General features: G+C 37.0%; 2 protein-coding genes across 2 annotated transcripts in view; one reads left to right on the top strand and one right to left on the bottom strand.

Annotated features, from left to right (window-relative positions):
• The window catches only part of prkar1ab (protein kinase, cAMP-dependent, regulatory, type I, alpha (tissue specific extinguisher 1) b), a gene marked incomplete at its 5' end in the record, with an annotated part of 11,705 nt that extends 9,667 nt beyond the window's left edge, over positions 1-2,038 (top strand). Inside the window, one exon of the mRNA XM_084135508.1 lies at positions 1-2,038. This exon is cut by the window's left edge and continues 20 nt beyond it. Within this exon, the coding sequence (XP_083991634.1) occupies positions 1-153 (153 nt within the window). The 3' untranslated portion in view covers positions 154-2,038.
• Positions 2,039-5,197: 3,159 nt separating this feature from the next.
• Positions 5,198-23,083, bottom strand: fam20a (FAM20A golgi associated secretory pathway pseudokinase). Its single transcript, XM_084135507.1, has 11 exons — positions 22,417-23,083; positions 17,514-17,707; positions 17,337-17,387; positions 15,263-15,341; positions 15,083-15,175; positions 11,892-12,007; positions 10,768-10,948; positions 8,708-8,817; positions 8,470-8,551; positions 7,660-7,719; positions 5,198-7,032 (listed from the first exon to the last, which is right to left on the bottom strand). The coding sequence occupies exons 1-11, from the start codon at positions 22,764-22,766 to the stop codon at positions 6,765-6,767; spliced, it is 1,584 nt and encodes a 527-aa protein (XP_083991633.1). The 5' UTR covers positions 22,767-23,083; the 3' UTR covers positions 5,198-6,764.
• Positions 23,084-27,440: the final 4,357 nt, after the last annotated feature.

Raw genomic sequence — 27,440 nt, 5'->3', positions numbered from 1 at the left:
AACCGGCCCCGTGCGGCGACAGTGGTGGCTCGTGGGCCGCTCAAATGTGTCAAGCTGGACAGGCCTCGCTTCGAGCGCGTGCTGGGACCGTGTTCAGACATCCTCAAACGCAACATCCAACAGTACAACAGCTTCGTGTCGCTCTCCGTCTGAAAACCCCCGTCACACCGCTAGCTTCTCATCCACACCTCGTATTCCTGAGCGTTCACAGTCCAGAGCTTTAACATCCCGCATTTAGAGCCAAATCAAAGGACAGACAATCAATGTACGTTCCTCCAATCAGATCACAGTGTTTTTACCTTTAATTCCAAGCAGTAAAACAGTAGAGGAGTATAAATGTGTTTATAGGCGAACCGTTTTGAATTCCTTTACCCAGGTTAGTTTTTTAAGACTAGTTTTCTAAGATTAACTGCCTACATATATGATATACGAGTGACGTTTGGCTGTACTGACATTCTGATTCTATTCTTCAAGCCTTACTGCCTCATTCCCCTTCACTGACCTCCTCGTCACAGTCAGGAACATGAACATATAGGATCTGTACGCGGTTTTATTACTTATTATCATTCCAGCACACACTCTTGCTATTTGTGTTCAGTTGCTTATTGTAGTAAATTAGTGAGGCCGTTCCTGTGCGGTGTCTATCCATATAGGTTTTATTGTGGCTGATCAAATTTTTAAAACTGATTTTTAAACTAAAGAAAACTCAAAACGACTGTAGTTTCTGTTCTCCTGTTAGAAAGCCAGTGCCAAACGTTGGACAGAGCCTCGAGATTTCATTGGTCCGTTCCTGCATGTGCGCGTCACCGATCGAGGAAAGCTCTCGGTCAGGACGATTCAGTATTTACCTTTTCGTCAGTATATGCCGAGAAATACCAGTTTTATTTTTTAATAAGCTTATTTTTCCACAAAGGTGCACAGTGGCGTATTTAGTCGCATGTCATGATTTCAAGTGTTTCTGTGGCCATTTTTTTAAACCGGCTTGTTGCTGTTTTAATGTCGAACTAAAACAAAACGAGTGAAAGGATTATGAAGTTCAGTTTTAACGTCTCGCAAACACAGTCGTGAAACAGAAAATGAAATCCATTCTGCTCACGTCTCATGAACGACGACGGCAACATCTTTGATACATTTTTATAAAAACGGATCCGTGGCGATGTGATGTTTACATGTCCCGTGTTCTGTTTCGCTGTTCAACAATCCAGAGTGATCAATGTTTGATTCTCTTTATTTACAAGATGTTCCTCGTTTTAGTTTTTGACAAATGCAGATTAAAAAGGTGTAACACAAAGGTTTTCCCGAATTCTTTCAGCTGCATCTTCGTAACGTTTATTAGCTCGACTTCCCCTGAGAGAAGTGTCCCGTCTTCATGGCAGTGATGCTTGTGCTTGTTGTGTTTTCTATCTGTGTGAATGGACAGAATGGAGAGTGACTGATTAAAGTTCAGCTCGGATCACACACACACACACACACACATACAGCTGTGTTGGATCTGAACTCGTGGGTTAGATGTTCCTTCAAACCCAAACGCTTCTGCTGATATATTACAGACCTCAAATGATGTTTTATTTGTCAATGTTACCCAAATGTGTCGTTTCATTTCCAGTGAGTTCTGCGCAGAAAATAATACTTTTTTTGGTATAGATCGTCCAAGTGGCAGTTCAAGCAATAAAAAGGTTGGAATATTGAACAATCGGCTGCAGTGAAACGCTTTCTTTTCAGACAAATGCTCAATATTGATTTCAGGTTGTCATATAGATGTTCCAGACACAAGAGGGCAGTGTTCAGCTGAGAGAGTTATTACTCTAACATCTCAAACTGAAGTACAGTACATGAGCGCATTCGGTTCAGTTGAGTACTTTGCATTGTGGGATATAAACATGCACTGTATACTACACTGTTCACTATTTGGGGTTTGATAAAAAAAAAATAATATTTCTATTCACTAAGGACACATTAAACTGATCAAAAGTGACAGTAAACCCATTATGTTTTTTAAGAAATCTATTTAAAATAAATGCTGTTCTTTTGAACTTTCTATTACAGTTTTTCTCCATTGGTTTGGCTCATTTCTTGAAACAGAAATTACATTCTCAAAACTCTAAGATCATTTGGCAAAACAGTCTTACAGTTCAGCACAACACTATAGCTCACTTGCAAAAGCTCATATCTCTCCTAAAACTGTTCACTCATGCTTCAAAACTAAATCTGTTTCCCATATAAAGAGTCAGTGCCACGAAAACGGCAAAGATCCTTCTCAACTGCTTTGGCTCATTTCTTGAAACAGACCGGACGTTCTCAACACTCTTGGTGCTTTTGCCAAAATAACGTGGATGGTTCGGCACAACACCATGGTTCATCTGCAAAAGTTCATATCTCTCCCAAAACAGTTCACTCATGTGTCAAAACTAAATTTCCTTCTCATTTAAACAGTCAGTGCCCCCAAAATGCTTTGTCCCTTTGGCATTGTGTAAGCACTGCAAGTCAAAATGTTTAGATGTTTTGTCACTATGGCAGAGGACCATTGAAATATCCCTCATGTCCACCTTTCAGTCTTAGCCCAGTCCTTCATTGACAATGGTTACCGTACTGTTTTCTGTCTAGCTAACAGAATACAATTGTGTATAAAACTGAAAAAAAGAAATAGGATTTTAGGGTAAGAGTAGCCTCCAAGGTTTGACATCACACATTGCACTCATACTGCCAAGGAAATTGTAACCATTATCATTCACACACATAAAGTAACTTCCATACATCAGAGTAAAAAGAAAAAGTATACAGCATAATATACTGTAATATAAACACACAAACAAAAAACAATGAAAATGATATGCAGCCTACAGTGCTGTAAATAAAGCTGGAGTTTCACAACTAACAGTTCTTCACTGGTCGCTGTCCTCACCCTCCCTCTCCTGGCCACCGTCCTCACCCTCCTCATCCACACGCTGCTGTCTGTCTTCTCGTCCACATCACAGCGTATATTCTCCCTTGCGATAGCCTAGAAATCTAGACGCACCCTAGCGGCAGCAAAATGTATTTCGCAGCCAGGTGGGTCTAGCAACTCTCTCAACGACCTTCTAGCTGCAAAAACCTAAATTGGGTCAGGCCAATCACGTCGTGTATAGAGTAGGCGGGGGCGGGCTTAACATATGACGACAGAGTTGTGACGGCTGCCACTTGAAAACAAAGAATGACGGCTGCTGATGGAGAACAACGGTCTTTCGAATCGGCTTTGGCCGCGACTCTGGAGGACTTGGAGTTAAGTTTATCTTTGAGAAAAGAGCAAAGAACGGCACTTAAGTCATTCTTAAAAAAAGGAAGATGTGTTCGTCGTTTTGCCGGCCAGATATGGCAAAAGTTTAATCTATCAACTAAGCTCCGCTGTTGGGAAAACGCTCTGGTTGGTTGAAGCGCTGTCCTATTGCGTGCAGAGGGAATTTGAAAGACAGCCGTTTATCCCGCCCCTCGGATTAAACCGCGTCTATGGTGAGTTTCCAGACCTAACATCTTGATGTAGGTCTGGCTTGCCAGGCTACCCTTGCGATGCAACGAGGGAAGAAACGGCGTGCATGTCACAACCATCCCCTACACTGATCTCCTGTAATATCCTCACACGCAGCGTCCATTGCATGGAGCAGGAACCTCTGATCTTGAGCCCGATGCTCATACACTCTCCACCTCCAAGCGGAGAAATACTCTTCAACAGGATTGAGGAAAGAAGGTGGTAGGAACACCATGACCATCCTTGGATGAATAGTGAACAAGGCCCTGATGAGCGGGCCACGGTGGAAATTCACAGACCTCTCTCATTTTCAGCGATCAAATAAAAATGAAAGTGGTCCAAGAAGATGAGGAGCTTCTGTGTATTGTATGGGCCAAGACTGGGGATGTGAGTGGCCACACCATTGTCAGATATGGCAGCATAGTTATATTGCCCCCTTGCTGGCCTGGGACATCCACCATTGCCTGGTGGCCAATAATATTATATGGTATAATATATATATGTACAGTATATATATATATACATATATATATACTGTACATATATATATATATATATATATATATATATGCACACATACATATACACACACATATATATATATATACACACACACACATATGGTATTCATGGTATTATGTTCTTGACTAATTTTGACAATTGAACAGACTATTGTGCATGTGATGACTTATACAATCAAATGACGCTGACACGTTTTGGAGCGAACAACCATTAGACTGAGAATCAACAATCAGTTTAGATCAACAAGATCTATTCACTTGTGCTAAATGTAGGCTACCTGTACTTAATCATTTGCACAGATGTACTGAGACATTGAGACATGTACTTAGACATTTGCAAATTGATGAAATGAATGAGAAATTCAATTCTGTTGTGAACAATTGCCAAGTGGTTTGGAGGTTTGTCCATGTTGTTTTGAGAATGTCATTTCTGTTTCAAGAAATGAGCCAAACCAATGGAGAAAAACTGTAATAAAAAAAAAATCCTGAAAGAAAATGAAGCAGCAAAAACTGTTTTCAACATCGATAATAATCATAAATGTTTCATGAGCAGTAAATCATATTAGAATGATTTCTGAAGACTGGAGTAATGATGCTGAAAATTCAGCTTTGATCACAGGAATAAATTACACTTTACTATATATTCAAAGAGAGAGCACTTCTTTTAAATTGTAATAATATTTCATCATATCACAGTTTTTACTGTATTTCTGATCAAATAAATGCAGCCTTGATGAGCAGAAGAGACTTCTTTCAAAAACCTTAAAAATCTTACTGACCACAAACTAGTGAACATTAGTGTTTAATGCACATTTTGGTAAACAAAGTACATCATCTGTGCATATTAATATACACACTATTTACAGCAGGAATGTAATCCCAGTCATCCTGCATGTTATGGCATTTGCTGAAATCATTATTATAATATTATTATTGCCTCAAATGATAAAAAAGAGCCAGCTACTGCTTCAAGTTATTATTTTCAGTTCCCATCCAACAGATGGGCCTGAATAATTTATGAATTTTAAATTAACTTGATAATTCATGTACTAGCTTAGACAAGTCAGGGCTTCTGGAGTGCTAAAATCTGATCATGTTTTAATACTGAATTGCGTAGAAAGGTTTTATAGGTGTCACGTAAAGCCTTCTGTCAGCACTGAATCAGAAAGTATGCAAATGTTTTGCCATTTTAATGAAGCGTTGTGACAATTATTCATGAATAATTATGACCGGGATCTGATTAAGTTTTTCAGAACCAGTTCAGTTCACCAGTTCAGAAATTTTGAGCATTTGATTTGCAATGTTTTTTTATTTCACAGACCCAACATTTCTTTCTGCTAGCTGAGACACTAGCGCTGACGTGTTTAAGCCAGCTTCAACTCACAAGACAATATTGCAGAAGTGTGGCGAGCCACGAGCTGCAACACTGCTCAGGAATGACCTCGAATGATTTGGTTTTCTCCACTGACTCCACACGCTCGCTCTCAGTGTTCCTCTGCTGATGTGGCTGTCTGTGCTCAGACACACTAATGGCTGTTTGTGTCGAGATGGACAGTTCAGGAACGGGTAATCAGAGGACCGCATGAATGACGTGTTTGCTGATGTAAGGAGATCTGAAGGTCTTATCTTCATCATCTGTCTGGCTCGGGTGACTTGAAGCTGCCGGCAGCTTCTCCAGAGTCTAACTAACCCGTCTCACTACAACCAATCACAGGTGCTGTTGGGGAATAATACCACACAAACCCTTTCTAGCCAATCATGACAAACAATGTCATAAATATTACATTAAAAAGTCAGAATTATGAAATATTTTTTTTTAATAATCATAATAAACAAATTGTGACATAAAAAGTCATAATTATGAGTATGACAATAATTCTACTTTATAGAATTGATTTTTATTTCTTATTTTTATTATTACTTTATCCAAAAAAAAAAAGCAATTAGCAAACTTTTTATCTCAATTTCAATGACTTTCGACTTTATGACATACCTCATCATTTTGACTAATATGATCATTTTGACTTTTTGTCCATTTAGACTTATAATTATGGCTTTTTATGTCATAATTTTGACTTTTTATTTTACTTAAAGGTGTTAATATAGGGGAGTTTAAAAAAAAAAAGTAATAACAGACCTTTTTAGCCAATCAAAATTATGAAATAAAAATGAATGAATGTGAGATTAAACAGTCATAATTTTGAGATAAAAAGTTGATGATATGAGATACCAAATCATAATCATGAGTCAAAATTATGACACTAAAGTCATGACAAAAATTCTACTTTATAGAATTGACAACTCATATTTCGACTTGTAAATGATCAATTTAACTCATATAAGTAAACTGACCTTAATTAAATTTTTGACTATCTCTATTATTTTATCTCAAAATTAAAAATGGAATTTCAACTTTTTATCTAATTATTTTTACTTTTTACCTCATATTTATTTTAGTCTCATGATTTTGGTTTATGTGATCATTTTGACTGACATAATTATGACTTTGTATCATAATTGTGACTTTTTGTCAGTTTCGACATAATCATGGCTTTTTATGTCATAATTCTGACTTTTTATTTGCCTTATTAGGTGTTGTTAGGGATCTTTTTTAAGTAATACCCCTCAGACCTTCTTTAGCCAATCAGAGAAGTGAATAATGTTCCTCCTGAAGTCTTCAGATCACTCAGTGCTGCAGTGGACTGCTGATATCTCCTCTAACCCGAGCTCTTCTCGTTCTGTCACCTCTTATTTCCCCCTCGGTGTCGTGTAGTTACTCCGGATGATTCCACGAAGTCTGTGATGACCACGTGTGTTTCTCCCAGCTTCTTCACACACTTGCCCACTGTCCTGAGCACCTGTGCCAACCGGCGGTCCAAGGCCTGCAGGTGCTCCTCACTCAAGACTGGCGTGAGAGGGTCTCGGGACAGGGATTCCCTCATTACGTCACTCAGACGGTACTCGGACTTTGCCAAAAGCTTCAGTCTGAACAGCGTAGAGCGCTTGATCCTGTAAGAGGTCATGGGTTTTGTGAATAAGACCATCTTTGTACATTTTTCTTAATAAAATGCTTCTTAAAGGTGCAGTGTGTAATTTTAGTGGCATCTAGTGGTGAGGTTGTGAATTGCACCCAACAGAAGTTACGGTGGCCGACAGGAAGTGATGTCATCGTCTGAGACAGCAGAGATGAGCCAGTTAAGCAATGAGGTTTCTTTACAAAGATAAATTAAGAAATTAGGTTTACTTAATTATTCAGTAAACCGATATGTTATTGCGAATATCACTGTTACTTGTTCATCATTGTGTCAGTGTTTTATTCGCTGACTTTAGCTCGCTTCTTTAAACGAAGAACAACATAGTGACGAAACACGTTTGTCCGCTAAGGGCCACTGCAGAAACATGTCGGCGCATTTCAATGAAAGAGGTGTGTGTACTGTAGATAGAAATGGCTCATTCTAAGATAATAAATACATAACGGTTCATCATGTTAGGTCTTTATACACCACTGAAAACATAGTTATGTATATGATATTGCATTTCTGTCAACAGATCATCCTAAATATTACACAATGCGCCTTTAAATGTGCTTCAGAAAAATTTTAATATTTTTTTTTTATATTTGAGAACAATCCTTACATGCAACATTGGGTCAGTGGTGCAAGAATGGACATCTCATCATGGGAATGCCGTCCAAATCTGCAGCACACAAGAAGAGGAAAAAACATCATGCTTTAGTCAGTCATAATTAGGAGAGAAATATAATCATTCTATATAAAGTCCAAATTATGAGATACAAAGTCATGACAGTCAAAATTATGATACAAGTTTGAAATTATGAGATACTAGGACATAATCATGAATGGTCATATTTTTTTCTAATAACTATACATTTTTATTTGATCATTTTAACTGTCAATTCCAAAGTTTTTATCTAAAAGTTTAAAATTTTTATTTTGAAATTGTAACTTTTTTGACTTTATATCTAAATTGGGAATTTTTGTGACATAACTTTAACTTGTGCAAATTTTGACTTTTATCTCATAATTAGTTCTTTGTCATAATTTTAAGTTTTTATGTGATGATTTATTTTTTACCACACAATTTAGACTTTTTATGTCATAATTATGATTTGCCAAAGCATATTGTGGGAAAAGGGCTTTAACAAGAAACTGCACTGATAATTCAGCAATGAAAAAGGCCACAGAATGCGTTTTTTTGCATTAAAAAATGCGAGATTAAGGCAGTTGAGAGAAACACACACACACACACACACACTAAAGACTAAAGACTTTAAAGACTAAAGTCTAAAGACGCATCTTTACAAAGTTGAACAACTTCTGAGTTGAGCACTGCATATCTTTTGTAATATAAAAGATGATGCCAAAGTGTTGAATGCACAAAACCGTTGTCGTCTGTGAACGGCCTCAGAAACGCATGAGCACAAACCCTCGGGCGTTGTCCAAGTGAAGAAGGAAACCATCATCTCCAAACTTGGTGAAGATTTCGTAGTGATGCCTGTCCATGTTTCCTACAACAGGAAGGACAATCATTACGCAACTCTGGCTTTAAAGATTTCCTTATGCTTACTTCATCAATCCAGTCATTAACACTACTTTCATTGTCAAGCATGAAATCATTTTTACAAGTTTTGACACAAAACGAACTCTGTCAACAGTTGCCATGCCTGTGAGGAAGTCAAAAACAGCCATGTCGATGATGTTGAGCAGTCTGTTCCCAGAGTTGTAGGGATACAGCTTTTTGACGGTGTCGCAGTATGACGGATTGATCTCCCACCTGAGGAAGAAAGAAGGAGAGGACGTTGATTGCTTCAAGCTGTTGGAATCGTCTCAACATTTCTCAACTTTAGACTCTTTCGTGAGCATGACAAACATTTTTGTTTCTTAGCCATCAAGAGCTGGATTTCTCAAATCCAAATAAGGACGTTCTAAAACAACAACGCTGATCAGATCGGAATACTGTTTTATTATCTTTATAAATCAAGTCCAAAGACTTTAACACATTCCTGCTCTCATTGCGCTCGATTCATCAGTTCAAGCTATTCCAAAGAGAATCATAATTCATAATCAAAACTGAAGAGAGATGCAGTGTGTGTGTGTCTCTGTGTGTGCCTCTGTGTGTGTGTGTGCCTCTGTGTGTGTCTGTTTGTATCTGTGTGTGTGTGTGTGTGTGTGTGTGTCAGTGTCTGTCTGTTTGTATCTGTGTGTGTGTGTCAGTGTCTGTCTGTGTGTGTGTGTGTGTGTGTGTGTGTGTGTGTGTGTGTGTGTGTGTGTGTGTCAGTGTCTGTCTGTCTGTGTGTGTGTGAGTGTCAAGTCAAGTCATCTTCATTTATACAGCGCTTTCAACAATGTAGATTGTTCCAAAGCGGCTTTACAGAGATAATAGGAAATTAAAGTAACAGAGATTGTTTTGGCTTTATAGCAGCTCTAGAATAAAGTTATTGTCCAGCTAAAGTTAGTCTGATTGATTCACTTCCGTCGCAAGGATCATTAGTTATTAACTTAGGGGCCGCTAACACAACACCGTTCTAACAGAAAACTCTTCAGTTCTTTCTGCACAAACTTCAAAAACGCGAACCTGTGAGAACGCTGATGGCATGAACATGCGTATTACGAGTTCAGTCTATAGGTATGCGCATTTGAATATATGTGCGCAGGCGTGTAGTCCTTCCCTACAAATCAACCCTCAACAAACTACTTGTCTGGCCTTAAAATTAATAATACAGAATTTTTATCGCTTCCACGTAGCCACGCAAACTGGAATTATCCCGACAACGCTTTATCTGTAGAGAGGTAAAGGGAGGGGAGGGAGGCCTTCACAGGGAGAGACTAGTGGACATTTCAGCACTGCACTGTAGTCGTGTCCAGGCGCAGGTCCTTCATCTGATCTGGATCCGGTGGACTGCGGTAAACCTCGGGATAAACAGAGAGACTAATATTAGCGTAGACGCCATTCTTCTTATGACGTAACGAGTACATCAGGATTTATGGGAAGTGTTCCCGGTTCCAGCTGACCTAATCTATGCAGCCTAACATTGAATTATAGAAGTCTATAATGTGTTATGTGAATGCTAGGTCAAAGAGATGTGTTTTTAATCTAGCTTTGAACTGACAGAGTGTGTCTGCTTCCCGGACAATGGTAGGAAGACTGTTCCAAAGTTTTGGTGCTAAATAGGAAAAGGATCTACCGCCAGCAGTTGATTTTGATATTCTTGATATTATCAACTGGCCGGAATTTTGAGATCGCAATAGACGTGAAGGACTATAATGCGTTAAGAGCTCGCTCAAGTACTGCAGAGCTAAACCATTTAGTGCTTTGTAAGTAATCAGCAATATTGTAAAATGTATACGATGTTTAATAGGGAGCCAATGCAGTGTTGACAGAACAGGGCTAATATGGTCATACTTCCTGGTTCTGGTAAGAACTCGAGCTGCTGCGTTTTGGACCAGCTGTAGTTTGTTTATTAAGTGTGCAGGGCAACCACCCAGTAGAGCATTACAATAATCTAGCCTTGAGGTCATGAACGCATGAACTAATTGTTCTGCATGTCATTGAGAGCATATGACGTAATTTAGATATATTTTTAAGATGGAAAAATGCGGTTTTACAGATACTAGACACATGACTTTCAAATGAAAGATTGGTATCAAAGAGCACACCCAGGTTCCTAACCGACGACGAAGACTTGACAGAGCAGCCATCAAGTGTGTGTGTGTGTGAGCGTACTCCTCTCTCCCGGTGAAGCTGTAGGAGCGGATCCAGGGGTTCGGGATGGAGATGCGCGGGGCGATGCTCAAACCGGGCAGATACGCAGACATGGATCCCTCCAGCAGATCCGGGTGTCCACATACTGCGTACTCCGACTTACACACGTATAAACACTTAGCGAAGAAACACGTGTTGTTGGCTGTCAAGGAAAAAGAAACGCATTCACTCTGAGAGAAAACAAGTCTCTTCTGCTCTCCAAGGCTGCATTCACTTAATCAAAATATATACAGTGATACTGTGAAATATTATTTAATGCAATTTAAAATAACTATTTTCTATGTTGTTTTTTTTGAAAATCATAATGGGATCATATTGAAAAATGTAAAAATCAGATTTTAGCACTCCAGAAGCCCTGACTTGTCTAAGCTAGTACATGAATTATCAAGTTAATTTAAAATTCATAAATTATTCAGGCCCATCTGTTGGATGGGAACTGACAATAATAACTTGAAGCAGTAGCTGGCTCTTTTTTATCATTTGAGGCTATAATAATAATAATAATAATGATTTCAGCAAATGCCATAACATGCAGGATGACTGGAATTACATTCCTGCAGTAAATAGTGTGTATATTAATATGCACAGATGATGTACTTCACAGATGAGTCTTTTCTGCTCATCAAGGCTGCAGTTATTTGATTAAAAATACAGTAAAAACAGTAATATTGTGAAATATTATTACAATTTAAAAGAAGTGTTCTCTCTTTGAATATATAGTAAAATGTAATTTATTCCTGTGATCAAAGCTGAATTTTCAGCATCATTACTCCAGTCTTCAGTGTCACATGATCCTTCAGCAATCATTCTAATATGATGATTTGCTGCTCATGAAACATTTATGATTATTATCATTTGAAAACAGTTTCACATTTTTGTGGAAACTGTGATTCGTTCTATTTTTAAGGTTCATTTGATAAATAGGAAGCTCAAAATTACAGCATTTCCCTGAAATAGAAATCATTTGTAACATTATAAACATCTTCACAGTCACTTTTGATCAATTGAATGCATCCTTGCTGAATGAAAGCATTATTTCTTTTCTGTATATAATATGCAGTTTTAGTTTGACGAGTAATGCCCACCTGGAGAGATGAAGAAAACACTGCGCAGTTCCTCGTTGTGGGTTATGTACAAGATTTCCCCCGTCACATTGACGAATCGCCCCGCCACAGGAGGAACCCTCCGGAAGTCCAGCACTCTGCACACAGTCCACACACACCTCAGTCAGCATTCATATCAGCCTGATTCTTCACAAATGAAGTCTCTTTAAATCATATTCGGTCAATTTCAGTAAATCTCCTGAACGTTTGCTAATGGAATTTCTTTCTTAAAGGGTTAGTTCACTCAAAAATGAAAATTCTGTCAGTAATTACTCTCCCTCATGTTGTTCTAACCCCGTAAGACCTTCGTTCATCTTCAAAACACAAATTAAGATATTTCTGATGAAATCTGAGAGCTGACTCACTCCTCCATAGGCTTCTATGTAATCGATATCTGCCATCCCAGAAAAGTTAGTAAAGACATCGTTAAAATAGTCCAAGTGACTACAGTGGCTCAACCTTAAGTTTATCAAGCGATGAGAATACTTTTTGTGCAAAAAAAAGAAAGAAAAAAAGTGAGTTCACGTAGTGTAACAGCGCAGCGCTTCTGGGTTGTACGTCAGAACGGAGGCTCACTATTGGCCGACGCTGGTCATGTGTGTGATGCTGGCCAATAGTGAGCCTCCGTTCTGACGTACAACCCAGAAGCGCTGCGCTGTTACACTACGTGAACTCACTTTTTTTCTTTCTTTTTTTTGCACAAAAAGTATTCTCATCGCTTGATAAACTTAAGGTTGAGCCACTGTAGTCACTTGGACTATTTTAACGATGTCTTTACTAACTTTTCTGGGATGGCAGATATCGATCACATAGAAGCCTATGGAGGAGTGAGACAGCTCTCAGATTTAATCAAAAATATCTTAATTTGTGTTTTGAAGATGAACGAAAGTCTTACGGGGTTGGAACATGAGGGAGAGTAATTACTGACAGAATCTTCATTTTTGGGTGAACTAACCCTTTAATTTGGAGCCAGTCTTGAAGGGATCAAATAAGATTGCTACATTAGATCAATAGAAATAATAACTAAATGCTAATTATCCAATAGGATCTCATTTGACTCTTAGAGGATTTTTTAATTCATCCTTTTAGGATCATCTCCAAACTGCCATTAGCTTTCCTTCAGGATAATTTTGACTAGTCATGTTTCTTCAACTGAAGAGGTTTTCTGTAATTAAGCTCAGATGAGGAATAACCTGCAGGAAAACACCCTTTTCTCAAGTGTCTTTGCTGACAGTTCACCACTAATGACAGGGTGGAACTCTGAGGGAATTTTTCCTTGCCACTGTCGACTGGGGGTTTGTTCTTTGTAAAGCTGCTTTGGAAATGATACGTACTGTGAAAAGCACTATATGAATAAACCCTGAAACATTCTGTCACTCACAGTGAGAAAATGGATTCAACAATATTTTTTACAGTAGCTAACAATACAATAACAATATTAAGGTGAAGGTGAACGAACACACCGGTCAAACAGACGGAAGTGTTTTCCACATTCATTTCTCCCATAGGGATTTTTAAACAAGCATTATTTGCCATGAACCAAACCAACAAGCTACAGGGTGAATCACAACATCACAAACTTTTGAAAAAGACAATGGTCCACATAACGGCTACAATCCCATGAAGCATTGCGAATTACAATCAAATTAAAACAGATAAATATAAAAATATCGACTTAAAGATGTTGACTGTGTATATAGAAACAACATATTTTACGTTTATTGCAAAACATGCATAATATACAGTAGTTTGAGAGCATAGGGAGACTCTATGACGTCATCGGTATTGCTTCATGGGAGTGGGCGGAGCTAAAGAGGTCGTTTTGCTTGTCTTGATTCTCTGACTGGTGGAGATTTCTCTCTAAAGTTGTTCACCAGCAATTCAGCGGTTGAATATGATTGAACTAATGCAGACTGATGGCTTCAATGAAAGCCTATGCCATTGATTAACAACGTTGTAGCTCAGTAGGTCTGTCTTTAATGGTTTATAAGTTATCGTTTAAAATCAATTTCCCTATGGAGGAAATGAATTGAGTTTTACTTCCGGATCCCGACTTTTGCACTCGATTAGGTGAAGTGAAGTGGTCTGTATGGGATGTTCAAAAAAGCTATTTTTATTTTTTTTTCAGGGAAATTAACCTGCAAAAGGCTTACAGATAGTTGCCTATGAATATTAAGCTGAATGGAGTATTTTAAGAGAAAAAAAATTCTCACTTATTAATTATCACTAATGCTGTAAGTATATTTCTAGGCATGAACATTTTGTCCAATACCGATAATTCTTTATGTATGAGCCTTATTACAAAAACAAAAGTCTCACCATTAAAATCCATGTCCCAAGCACACAATTATAAGGATGTTCTTATTATAATTGTATGTAGCCTATATGACACTCGCGCTGCACGTTTTGCACTTTCCAGTATTTTCCTTTTTTGATTCCAATCATATTTCAAGCAATTCAAAACCATCATGGCGAACAAATATTTAAAATATCGGCTTTTTTTTTTTCTTATTGGAAAAAATTAATTTTCTTATTGGGCCGATAACGATAACATTAAAAATGAACATATATCGGCTGATACCGATATGGAGGCCGATATTTTACGCATCCCTATATATTTCTATAAAATTATCGGTAGCACTTTATGTTACAGTCCTGTTCCCCATGTACATACCATGTACTTATTATAGTTATTACAATAACTGGGTTATAACTAGGTACTAACCCTGAACCTAACCGTAACCCATGTAGTAACCTTATAATACCCACTACTTTCTTAGTAAGTGCACATACTGTAAAATAAAGTGCAACCCATTCGTCTATTGAAAGCCCAAAAATGCACGAATGAGTCTTTGCGCCTTTAATAAGATCTTTTCTGGTAAATGACATGTTTTAGTGAATGCCTTTGATGTGTGTTGCAGTCTGCTCTCGGGTTTCATCATCACATAATCGTCCACCATAGACCACACCGAATATGCTGAGGTGAGACTAATCGTGCTGAACCTCATTGTCTCAACAGGCCTAAACAATGATGTATAGTATCCCAGTGCGGTGGTGCCTGAGGGACTTCATCTGTGTTTACTCATATCAGATCCTTCACAGTATAACTCATTCCTGACAGTCTCTGTGTCTATGGTGTGGTGGCTCTGATCATCAGTGCTGGAACGCCTCACCTGTCGAGGTGGAAAGCTGCAATCTCAGCGTTGTGTCTCTGAAAGTCCACAAAATAGAAGAAGTTCTCCGGCGTCTCTTCGTGCCGCTCCTGTCTGAAATCAACAAGGATCATTTCTATCAGTTACACTACTTTTAAACCAAAGGTGTAGTAATCTGGAAAATCTGAATAAAAGCGTTACCTCATTGGTTTAAACATAGCTTTGCCAAAGTCTTGGAGTTTCAGGGCCAATTTCAGATGAAGACCGCTCGGTTTAACCACTGATTGGACAGTCAGAAAGAAAGAAAACGTTCATGTTTCCTTCTTAATATTAACGGAAACATAACTGTAATATGAAAATATAAGTGCTGTCAAAATTAAAAAGAATAATTCTCTAAATATATGAACTTTTGTTGTAGTTAACATTAATATTCAGTTATATTTTAACTAAAATAATAATATAGTATTTGTAAGTTTTGTGAGTATATGTGTGTGTGCTGGTCTGGATGACCAAAAAACACCAATTTATACCTTTATTTAAAAGGTGAATTATTGCAGTAATATAGCCATTATTAATGATAATTCTTCTTGACATACAGTACAGTTTAATGTTTTATTGTGCTGCGTTGGGTTGTGGTGGAACATAAGATGAACGATGTGGGGAAATTGTTGCAACACCTGACTCTTTTTGGACTGCGAGATCTTATTTTTGTTTTTGTTCCCCAGAGTCGACCTTTCAACTGTAATAGTTTAATTATAGAGGGATCTTTACATAAGCAGGGCTTGCGGTGTTCACTATACGCTCCAGTGTTTCTTTTGCTTTGTCTGAGGTTGTGAGAAGCCGTGGCAGGCTGTCGGCAACCCTAAACCGCACCGCTCGAACCTCTTTTAGCTCCTTTCCAGCTCAATCAAATCAATAGTTTACAGTTTAAAATAACACACACGTAATGAGCAAAACAGAAAAACAAGCCAAACAATAAAAACATTGTAGTTGGACATTCATTTAGGCTAGAAAGTGGCAAAAGAAGAAAACTTCAAGAGAGAATAGCATTTGGTCGATGTGCATGAGCTCAGGGACAGTGCGGGATGTGTGGTTTTAAAGTCACCATGAAATCAAAATGGACAATTCTCATAATCTTGAATCAGAATAACTTCTCCTCCCTCTTGCAGCATCTCTTCTCTTCTCTGATGACGAAGGCGGGGCAACCTGTCACTCACATGAGATCCACCAATAGCAAACCACAACCATCCAATCAATTCCCCACGGACAAAATCAAGCCCCGCCCACATTTGTTCTTCTTCCAGAAGTGTTTCACTTGGATATACGACACAATAGGGAAGAAAAGACTATAAAATACAACTTCTGTTTAGTGGCCTTCTACTCTACACCACCAACTTACAGTAATATATATTGGTTTTACTCATTAGCGTCAAAGCTACAGATTTTAAACTGGATGATAAAGATATTTATCTGTAAGCTACCTAATGTAAATGGGTGAAAATTACATATATATAAAAAAATACATGCTAAATGTTATTTTAAAATACTGTAAAAATATGTTTCACAATATTTCAAACAGTGATAGATTATATTTTATTTAACAAGACTATATAAATATTATTTATATTTAATACTATATTGTTTTCTGTTATATTTAAATGTTGTTAAAGTTACACTATTGTTTTGAAGGAAGTCTCTTCTGCTTTCCAAGGCTGCATATTTGATAAAAAATACAGTAAAAAAAGTAATATTGTGAAATATTATTACAATTTAAAATAGCTGTTTTCTATGTGAATATACTGTAATTTATTCCTGTGATTAAAGCTGAATTTTCAGCATCATTACTCCAGTCTGCAGAGTCACATGATCCTTCAGAAATCATTCTAATATGATGATTTGCTGCTCAAGAAACATTTATTATCAATGTTGAAAACAGTTGTGCTGCTTCATATCTTTGGGGAAACTGATACTTTCCCCCCAGGATTCTTTGATGAATAGAAAGTTCAAAGAACAGCATTTATTTGAAATATTATAAATGTCTTTACAGTCACTCAATTAAATCAAATAAATAAATAAAAAAGTATTAATTTGTTAAAAAGAATCTTACTGACACCATACTTTTGAACAGTAGTGTTTATCATAATTAAATGCTATCACCTTATAATTTACATTCCCAGAAGTTCTTACTCAGGAGAAACCATAATATTTATTTTTATTTTATGTAGTAAAAAATGTAATAATCTGGTAGAACAATAGTGTTAAATAGCACATGTACCTTGGGAGCAGTCGCACGCACCCTTCAAAGCTTTCTCATCCTGAGTGAAATCTGTCAGACACAATGAAATACTGCACATCAGCTTCTCAGGATCAGATCATGCAAGCAAATTTGAAATGAAGTATTATATTAGCATATTCAGATTGATATGCTGAAGCTCTAGGGGGAAGAGAAAACCTGCACTGATGACGGTGGCCGTCTGCATGTCCCTCAGGAGTCTGTCCACGCTGCTGTCATCTCTCGCATACAGCGCATATCGATTGATCCCGAGGTGGAACTGCAGCCAACTGGCCTCCGGGTCAAAGGTCACGGGATGATCAGGTATAGTGATGTTTGAAGCTGCTGCCGCCTCGATGTAGAACTTTTTCAGTCTGTAGAACAGAACGAGAGCTTTCATTAAGCTATTTAACATTCAGATTCTGAAATCGACCCGAGACTCGTTTTCTTGTACAAAAACCTGGAATGAAATGAGTAGAATTGGCACATGTGGTGAGCTCTCTTTTAAGTCATCAGCAGGTATTGTTAGCTCTTAAAATTATGAATCCCTTGGCGTACACAAGTCTACACATGTAGGAACCTTTAAGATGTAAAAACAGCACAGCTTCAGCAATCTGCCAGCAGCATTTTTTGGCTCCCACAGAATGAGACTTTTTTTTATTATTTCTTTAGAACTGAACCATAGATGTATATATACACACAGTAGTGGTCAGAAGTGATGAAAAAAAGTTCGATTAAACCATCAAAACATGAGGAAAATATTTAATATTTTTTAAAAATGAGGGAAGAACAAAACATTAACTTCTGGCATTATGGCAACTTATGGTTATGGTATTTATCTGACAAAATATTAGAGGAAAATATCAGTCTGTAATATAGTTTTTTTTTTTTTTTCGGCATTGGGGGAATTTTCCGTCATTTATGACACAATGCTTCTCTATGGAGGCTTGTTTCCACCACTGAATAAAACATAAATAAAGGTAACTGTGACTTTTTTTCTCACAATTACAAGGTATAAAATCACAATTGCGAGGTATAAAGTCACAATTGTGAGGTATAAAATCACAATTGCGAGGTATAAAATCACAATTGCGAGGTATAAAATCACAGTTACGAGATATAAAAACACAATTGCGAGGTATAAAATCACAATTGCGAGGTATAAAATCACAGTTGCGAGATATAAAATCACAATTGCGAGGTATAAAATCACGGTTGCGAGGTATAAAGTCACAATTGCGAGGTATAAAGTCACAATTGCGAGTTAAAAAATCACAATTGCGAGGTATAAAATCACAATTGTGAGTTATAAAATCACAATTGCGAGGTATAAAGTCACAATTGCGAGGTATAAAGTCACAATTCCGAGGTATAAAACCACAATTGCGAGTTATAAAAACACAATTGCGAGATATAAAATCACAATTGCGAGGTATAAAATCACGGTTGCGAGGTATAAAGTCACAATTGCGAGGTATAAAGTCACAATTGCGAGTTAAAAAATCACAATTGCGAGGTATAAAATCACGGTTGCGAGGTATAAAGTCACAATTGCGAGGTATAAAGTCACAATTGCAAGATATAAAATCACAATTGCGAGGTATAAAATCACAATTGCGAGATATAAAATCACAATTGCGAGATATAAAATCACAATTGCGAGATATAAAATCACAATTGTGAGTTATAAAATCACAATTGCAAGGTATAAGATCACAATTGCGAGTTATAAAATCACAATTGCAAGATATAAAATCACAATTGCGAGGTATAAAATCACAATTGCAAGTTATAAGATCACAATTGCGAGGTATAAAGTCACAATTGCAAGATATAAAATCACAATTGCGAGTTATAAAATCACAATTGCGAGTTATAAGATCACAATTGCGAGTTATAAAATCACAATTGCAAGTTATAAGATCACAATTGCGAGTTATAAAATCACAATTGCGCGGTATAAAATCACAATTGCAAGTTATAAGATCACAATTGCGAGTTATAAAATCACAATTGCGAGGTATAAAATCACAATTGCAAGTTATAAGATCACAATTGCGAGTTATAAAATCACAATTGCGAGGTATAAAATCACAATTGCAAGTTATAAGATCACAATTGCGAGGTATAAAGTCACAATTGCGAGATATAAAATCACAATTGCGAGTTATAAAATCACAATTGCGAGTTATAAGATCACAATTGCGAGTCATAAAATCACAATTGCGAGTTATAAAATCACAATTGCAAGTTATAAGATCACAATTGCGAGGTATAAAGTCACAATTGCGAGATATAAAATCACAATTGCAAGTTATAAGATCACAATTGCGAGTTATAAAATCACAATTGCGAGGTATAAAATCACAATTGCAAGTTATAAAATCACAATTGCGAGTTATAAGATCACAATTGCGAGTTATAAAATCACAATTGCAAGTTATAAGATCACAATTGCGAGGTATAAAGTCACAATTGCGAGGTATAAAATCACAATTGCAAGTTATAAGATCACAATTGCGAGGTATAAAGTCACAATTGCGAGATATAAAATCACAATTGCAAGTTATAAGATCACAATTGCGAGTTATAAAATCACAATTGCGAGTTATAAGATCACAATTGCAAGTTATAAGATCACAATTGCGAGTTATAAAATCACAATTGCGAGGTATAAAATCACAATTGCGAGTTATAAAATCACAATTGCAAGTTATAAAATCACAATTGCGAGATATAAAATCACAATTGCGAGGTATAAAATCACAATTGCGAGATATAAAATCACAATTGCGAGGTATAAAATCACAATTGCGAGATATAAAATCACAATTGCGAGTTATAAGATCACAATTGCGAGTTATAAGATCACAATTGCGAGGTATAAAGTCACAATTGCGAGATATAAAATCACAATTGCGAGTTATAAAATCACAATTGCGAGTTATAAAATCACAATTGCAAGTTATAAAATCACAATTGCGAGATATAAAATCACAATTGCGAGGTATAGTCACAATTGCGAGATATACAATCACAATTGCGAGATATAAACGCCAGTCTTTTTTTTCCTCAGAACGGGATTTTATAGCTCGCAATTGCGACTTTATACCTTGCAATTCTGAGAATAAAAAGTCAGAATTGTGAGATAAAAAGTAGCGATTATCTTTTACATTTTTTCATTCTGTGGCGGAAACAAGCTCTTTTTGCATGTTCAGATATTCATTCATCAAAATATTTTGGGGGGCTTTAAAGTTTTGTTGAAATGCTGGTGCTGGCTGGCAACGTTTTTAAATGTTGGCGGGGAAAGAGTTCACATTAAACTTTGTTTTATCCACTTTGCATTCGATGTACGGCCTACAGTACCTTTGATCCAATTCATGCGTCATGCAATCGAGTTCCCGGCAGACACAACATCACCACGTTACAGATTATTGATCCTAGTATTTGAAGCAAATATTTGCCGCTGGTCCTCATACAATTGTCACCATGACCTCTAGAAGCATCAGCTTGAATCAACATCACGAAGAATAGAGAAATGAGTTGAAAGACAAATATAAACTACAGAACTGTTTACTGTGGCAGGGATCCAGCAGTGCTTTCATACAGAGTGCTCCCATTATGCCTCATCAATGCGTTTACGCTTATAAATAGGCCTATAGGGGGTGAACGCAAAAAAACGTTTCCCTCTCGAAGGTTCAGCAATCAGAGATTTTAACCACAACTTCTGAAACAACACATCTTGACTAGTGCGACCTGATTTAAGTGGGTGGTTTCTGGCGAACCTCTGATTATGTGGGAGACACTTGTGTTGAGCGTTGGTCTGCTGAACAGCATCACGACCGGTGCAATGAAAAGAGTGATTTGTCCACATCCCTGCCTTTAATACACAGCGTATGACCTAAAAACAAGCCCGTACTAAACTCATTTCCATGGGGCAGCAAGAGGGAGTATTTGAGCTCTTATTCTGAGCTGTCGATTCTTCAGCAAGACTCAAGTTGAAAAAATATTGAATGAAAAACATTATAATTTTTTATATTGTAGGGTTGCTTTTTTTAAAACACCAAGGCATAATATAATACTATTATATTGATTCATATAATACTAATTAATATTTACATATTGAAATGAATATATAATATTGCTTCATTTAAATGTTTTTAATCAAACATAAAGGCATAATAATGCTATTATATTAATTAACACAACAATAATTAATATTTATTCAAATAAATAAATATTATAATTTTGCTTTATTTTTATTTTTTAAAATTAAAAACAAAATCATAATAATACTATTATATTAATTAATATAACGATAATTAATATTTATTTAAATATTATAATTTTGCTTTATTTTTATTTAAAAACAAAATCATAATAATACTATTATATTAATTAATATAACAATAATTCATATTTATTTAAATATTATAATTTTGCTTTATTTGTTGGTTTTATTTTTATTTTAGTACATCGAGCACAGCAACTACCTAAAATAAAAAAGGTACTTGTTTTGAAATATTTTTATTTCAGTTAATGTTTATTTTATTTCAAGTTTTAACTATAACATTGCTGACACTGCCAGTGCTTTTCTATGCTTCATATTGTTCAAAATCCCGTTTTAAATATTTAATTTTTTCTAGAATATCCAATATACTTTAGCTATTGAGAGGAAAACTAAACAAAATAAAACACACTAGCATAAATTCAGCCAAGGCTTGAACTTTGCTCTCAGGACAAGAGTGTTTTTATTAACGTCACTTAGGTTAAAGTTGCCAATTGCTTTACATGGTTTGATTTTAAGTATTGCGCTTTTTTTGTGTGTTACTTTGCCGTTTACGAATATTTCGTTCAAATATTCTTCTTCTAAAATTCCTCAATAAACAACAGGTTGCAACTGTGACAACTTATCCCATATAATCAATGCGTGTTGGAAATGTTCAACACTTTTTTTGTAGCCAAGACTTTAAAGTGTGTGTCTGACTCAATGACTTAAAGTGTTCCCCGGTTCATTCAGTGGTCTGAGTGCGTTCCTGCTAATAAACATGCCACATTATTTAACATGAAGACTGTTGAGTACCTCTCCCAGCGGCTCACTTTCCTCTTGTAGTAATTCCTGAGCTCCTCGCGCTGCAGAAGCAGTTCGTCGGGCCCCAGTTCTGGAAGACGGATGTTGTAGAGCGGATGACTGAACAGCCTCTCCAGCTTGGAGCTTCTCTCGGTGGAAACCGGTGTGAAATTCTGGCTCGTCATCATCCATGTTAAGGTTGTGGCGCCTCTGTTGTCCAGGCTGCCATTGGTGACCCTGCACTCGCAGCTTTCTCTGGGCAGATGATACCAGTTTTTGAGTCTGGGAAGCAGGACAAAATGGATGTCAGCTGCCAAGAGGGTGACCAAAGTGACGGCCACCAGCAGCCGGTCCCTCCTCATGTCCCTTCCAGACCCAATCCGACTCCAGCAGGGATGAGATGTTCTCCTGGCTGGCTAAGTTGGGGAAAATAATCTCCAGGTCTTCATGGACAGATCTGACTCCTATGTTCCCGCTTATTCCTTTCAGGAGAGCCTTGTTTTGCTCCTTGCACATCTGACCCAGACAGCGCAGTGCCCCAGTGAGTCAAGTTGCTTTGCTTTCTCTCTCTCTCTCTCTCTCTCTCTCTCTCTGCGTTTGCTGGAAGCGTGGAAGCTGTGTGCTTTCCTTGCCTTTGGGCAGCATTCCAGCTGCACCTTCCCACTTCCCATGTAGACACAGCCTCCGATCAAAAAACACACATGCAGATAAACACGCGCACACACACACACACACACACACTGGAGAGACAGAGAGGGAGAGGCAGGGACTGAGTCGGAAAGCAGGTCTGAGTGCCAGCGCACATAAACTGAGCGTTTTTTTAAGTCGAGAAATAAAAAGGCCTGGGTTTTTCCTCCGCCTCGAGCGTTAGCTGGTGAAATTTGCACGTTTCATTGAAACAGCACAACAAACTCTGCTGTGTGAGCTGGATGAGAAGACCGGGAGGTGTTTCCCAGACTGCCAACATCTGCTGTTTGTTTGGGTTTGCATGTGCACTTTGTGCATCAGCTGTAAAATGGAATTACGAGGTTCTGTGTAGTTTAAAAAAACATTCGCGTCTTTGGGATGAGAAGGGAAAAAAAACACAACATCTGAAAACAACTGAAGGGATAAAGAATGAACAACCTCAAGCAAGTCTAGAAATAGATTTTGACTGGTTGAGGCTTTACATTCTGTATCCGTTTGGTTGTTTTCTGAGGTTTTTGTCTTTTTTCTTCTCAAAAAAATATTTAGGGCTACATTTAAGATTTATGTATTTGAATTGCATATACAATTTCCATCCATTTTGATTGCACAGTGTTAACAAACATAAACACTTATTTATCATACATGAATGAAACTGACTAACTATTATTATTTACATTTATTTGATTCTAATTAAATAATAATATTTTCAAAATGCATTTATTCAAAATGCATAAATCTGTTAATATTGAAAACAATTAAATGTATTCAGTTAAAAAGTAAGAACACTGATGAAAATATGCCTAGCTGTGAAACAAGCAATAATCAGTTAGATAAAATGTATGAGATCGAAACAAATTGGATTTATAGATGATAAATATATAAAGCTGGTTATTGTGTATTTAAAACACATTCAGTTTATTAGCACTATTACAGAAATCTTACCCGTTTCATTTATGTATGACTGACAAATATGCTTCACATAAGGTTTGTTAATGTTAAAACTGTGTAAGCCAAATAGATGAAAACTTTATATGAAATTTAAATACTTAAATCTTAAATGTAGGTCTAAATATTTTATTGGTTACACTTAATTTGAAGGTGTCTTTGTAACACAGTACTTAAATGTATAATTACTGAGTAATATTAAGTACTACATGTACTTACTATAGGGTTAGGATTAGGGTTTGGTTTAGGATTAGTTGCATGTAATTATGCACAATCTACAGTTATTACTATAGTAAATGCAAGTAATATATGTAACAATGACGCTGTAAAATAAATATGTATGGAGTAATATTAATCAACAACATGTTCTTAAGGGTTAGGGTAGGGTCTAGTGTTAGTTAATTATGCATAATTTACTGTTATTTCTATAATAACAACGTGTAACAAGGACACTGTAAAATAAAGCATTATCAAAAAAAAAAAAAGAAAGAAAAAAACACAGGTCTTACCCAACACTGAAAGGCTGGATTAGTCCAAAATCCATTGCTATTTTGAAATGCAGTCCATGTATTTTTGCAGCTGTTGTTGAAGAGGGAAATATGTATTTGGGTAACTGCACCCCGTCCATTACTACTACGTGATGACCTCGATGTTGACCCATGTTTCTGGGTATTGCTTAAGTAATTTCATTAGCCGACTCCGTATTGTGACGTTCGGTGTGTAGAGTTTATTTAATGCAGTTGGGCATTTTTCTGCTTGATTTGAAGTTCCACTGATGCTTGAAGATTTATACGGTTGTTTTTTAATCCTCCAAAGCTTTGCACTTTTGTTTACTTGTACTCTTCGTTATCTGTCTTGGATTATTCATGCAGAGCAGCTCCAAAGCTTCCAGGAAATCTTTCAACGAAATTATATAACAGCATGTCAAAAGCTGGCTTTTGGGAAATCTTGGTGAGAAGTTGTGAGGAAAGTTTCCTAGTCAAAAAAAACAAAACAAAAAAAGAGACAGAAATATTCATGCACACAATATCCATGACCAGAAGAACTTTACACACTACATCATTTGTACTCACTTCTCATTTGTCTTCCTATCAGACCAATGCATTCCTCATTAAAGGGAGTTTCTGCATTCCCAGACGAGAGCCTTAGCAGGCCGACATGTTTCAGCGTCATGCTTTTTATTGAGAGAAATTTGTCCAGTTCATCTTGAATGGATAGATAGAGCAACTAATAAATCACGGCGCAGCGCTGTGCTCATGTTGAGGTGATGAACGATCTGCTGGCGGAGGATTGCGAAGCACTGATGATTGAGCTTGTGATATTTCATGAATTCAACGACTTGTTATGTGTGACTTTATAGGTGTGACCTCCTCTTATGGACCATAACAACAGTTTAAATTTGATTAAAACACCACAAATGATGAATTTTGTAGTTGACTGGAAAAGAGGAATGTTTTTTAAATGATTTGAGTAACCTGGCTGCCTGTGTTTGGGGTCATTTTTTGGATTTGAAAGGGTTTCGTGGCCTAGAGTTTGTGTCCAGGGAAGCATATATTTTGGTTGGAGTGGTCACACGTCTCCTTCACCCGGTTTCTGACTGTGGACACATTCCTCTATGAGGTCTGGAGGGCAGCGACGGTCTAAATGTGCTTTCAGCGAGTACAATCGCAGGCTGCTAATTGGTACGTATGGACATCCTAAGGCCACAGCGCTGGAGAAGACCTGAACATGCGATCACAGTTTGCTTGCTAGGGAGGTTTCTAGGGCATTGCTTGACTGTTGTAAACAAAACAGGTGGTCTATATGGTTTCTAAGGCATTTCTAAGGTGTTGTTTGTTGTTTTTAAGTCATTCCTACAGTTTGGTGGATTTTGGGCTCAACAGGTTTGTTGAAAACAATGTCAAAAATTCTGTTATTTTTTAGTTTTATTAGAGGGAGAAAATGTCTGACGATCAGAAATCACTCTGGTCAAGCTCAAGTATAACCTAATGATTCAGAGCAGATATTTCATAGGAATATATAGGATATTTGTCTGCCCTGTTACATGACAGATTTACAGTGCAAAGTGTAAGGCTCGTTCACAACAACCAGGATAACGATAACTATATAGTTCATTCTAAGTGCGTGCTTGACTGTCACTTTAAATACTCGAGCTCGTAACAGCAGGATTGATTCTGATTGGCTGTCAGTGTTTTTATTTGTTTATCAGCTGGATAAAATCGTTCTAAAAGTGATTCCAACAATATCATTTCTCTTTATTGTTATTGTTGCTGTGAACTCTGCAATTCTTTAATATTGAGAATGATTTTTGGAACGCTATCTTTTCTTTTAGGAGGAATTTTAATAGATTTATAAAATCTATTTAAAAAATAAATAAAGCAGCATTTTCATCGCATTTTCAGAGTGGGAGAAAAAACGTTGAAAAAAAATGTCCTGTTGTTTATTATATTCATTTGCTTGGTCAGTCTTGTTATGGGTTTTGGTTCTTTTGCTGTTGTAGGCTGTAAATACCTTTGAAAGGGACTTTGGCGAAGAGATAAGGACATTTAATGCAGTCAAGAAGACCTGACTGGAACTACTTTAGCCTTGCATTTCCTTGAAAATAATTGCACATCTTAGAACGTTAGTCAACCAATCAGATTCAAGCATTCAACAACCCCGTAGTATGAGAGAAGTTTGCACAAATAAGCACAAACAGAACAGGATGAGTTACTGTATGTGCGAGTAAGGGTTTGTTCAAATCTCTAACCCTAAGTATGAGCAACAGTAATAGCGATGCTTGCCTTATAAATACATTTTTATTGCTAAAATTACAGTTTCATGTACAGTAAATGAAAGCTTCAAATGGAAATCATTGCAACAGCAAAGGCCACATACATAGTAGAATTTCAAAAACAATTATTTTTGCTTTACATTTCAATAAATAATACAAAGTGTGTTCAAAAATTGATTTGACTGAACAAAGATGGCACAAAAGCCACTGTTAAGACCGAGGAGGTGCATTACTGGACCAGACACTGTCAATCTGTGGGAGAAAACACAACCTGTAACCTCCATCAATACCCACTGTCTAGTCCTCCAGTGTTTCATAATCCGTAGCACCTTCAGAGGAGAACATCCGAGAGCTCAGTCCTGTTCCACTGGAGGAAGTCTGTCGCATCTTCAACTTTCAGGTCTTCAGAGGTTCAACTTCTAGCAAATTGAACTCCTTGAACTCCTAGAATGAGAGTCACAGTCGAAGTTGTTGCATGCTTAGGGTGAATATGCAAATAAAACACTTAACTGCTTCTCGTTTAAATCAGGTGAAGACTTTGAGTGCTTAAAACTCTTTTTTTTTCACCACTGTGGTGGAGACACTGAAATGTGTCTGACTTTTGTGTTGTGGTTGCCATAACAATGCCTCG

Source organism: Abramis brama (genome assembly GCF_963993115.1).
Source record: "Abramis brama genome assembly, chromosome: 14".
Taxonomy (NCBI): Eukaryota; Metazoa; Chordata; class Actinopteri; order Cypriniformes; family Leuciscidae; genus Abramis; species Abramis brama.
This window is presented reverse-complemented; position numbering and strand designations above follow the sequence as displayed.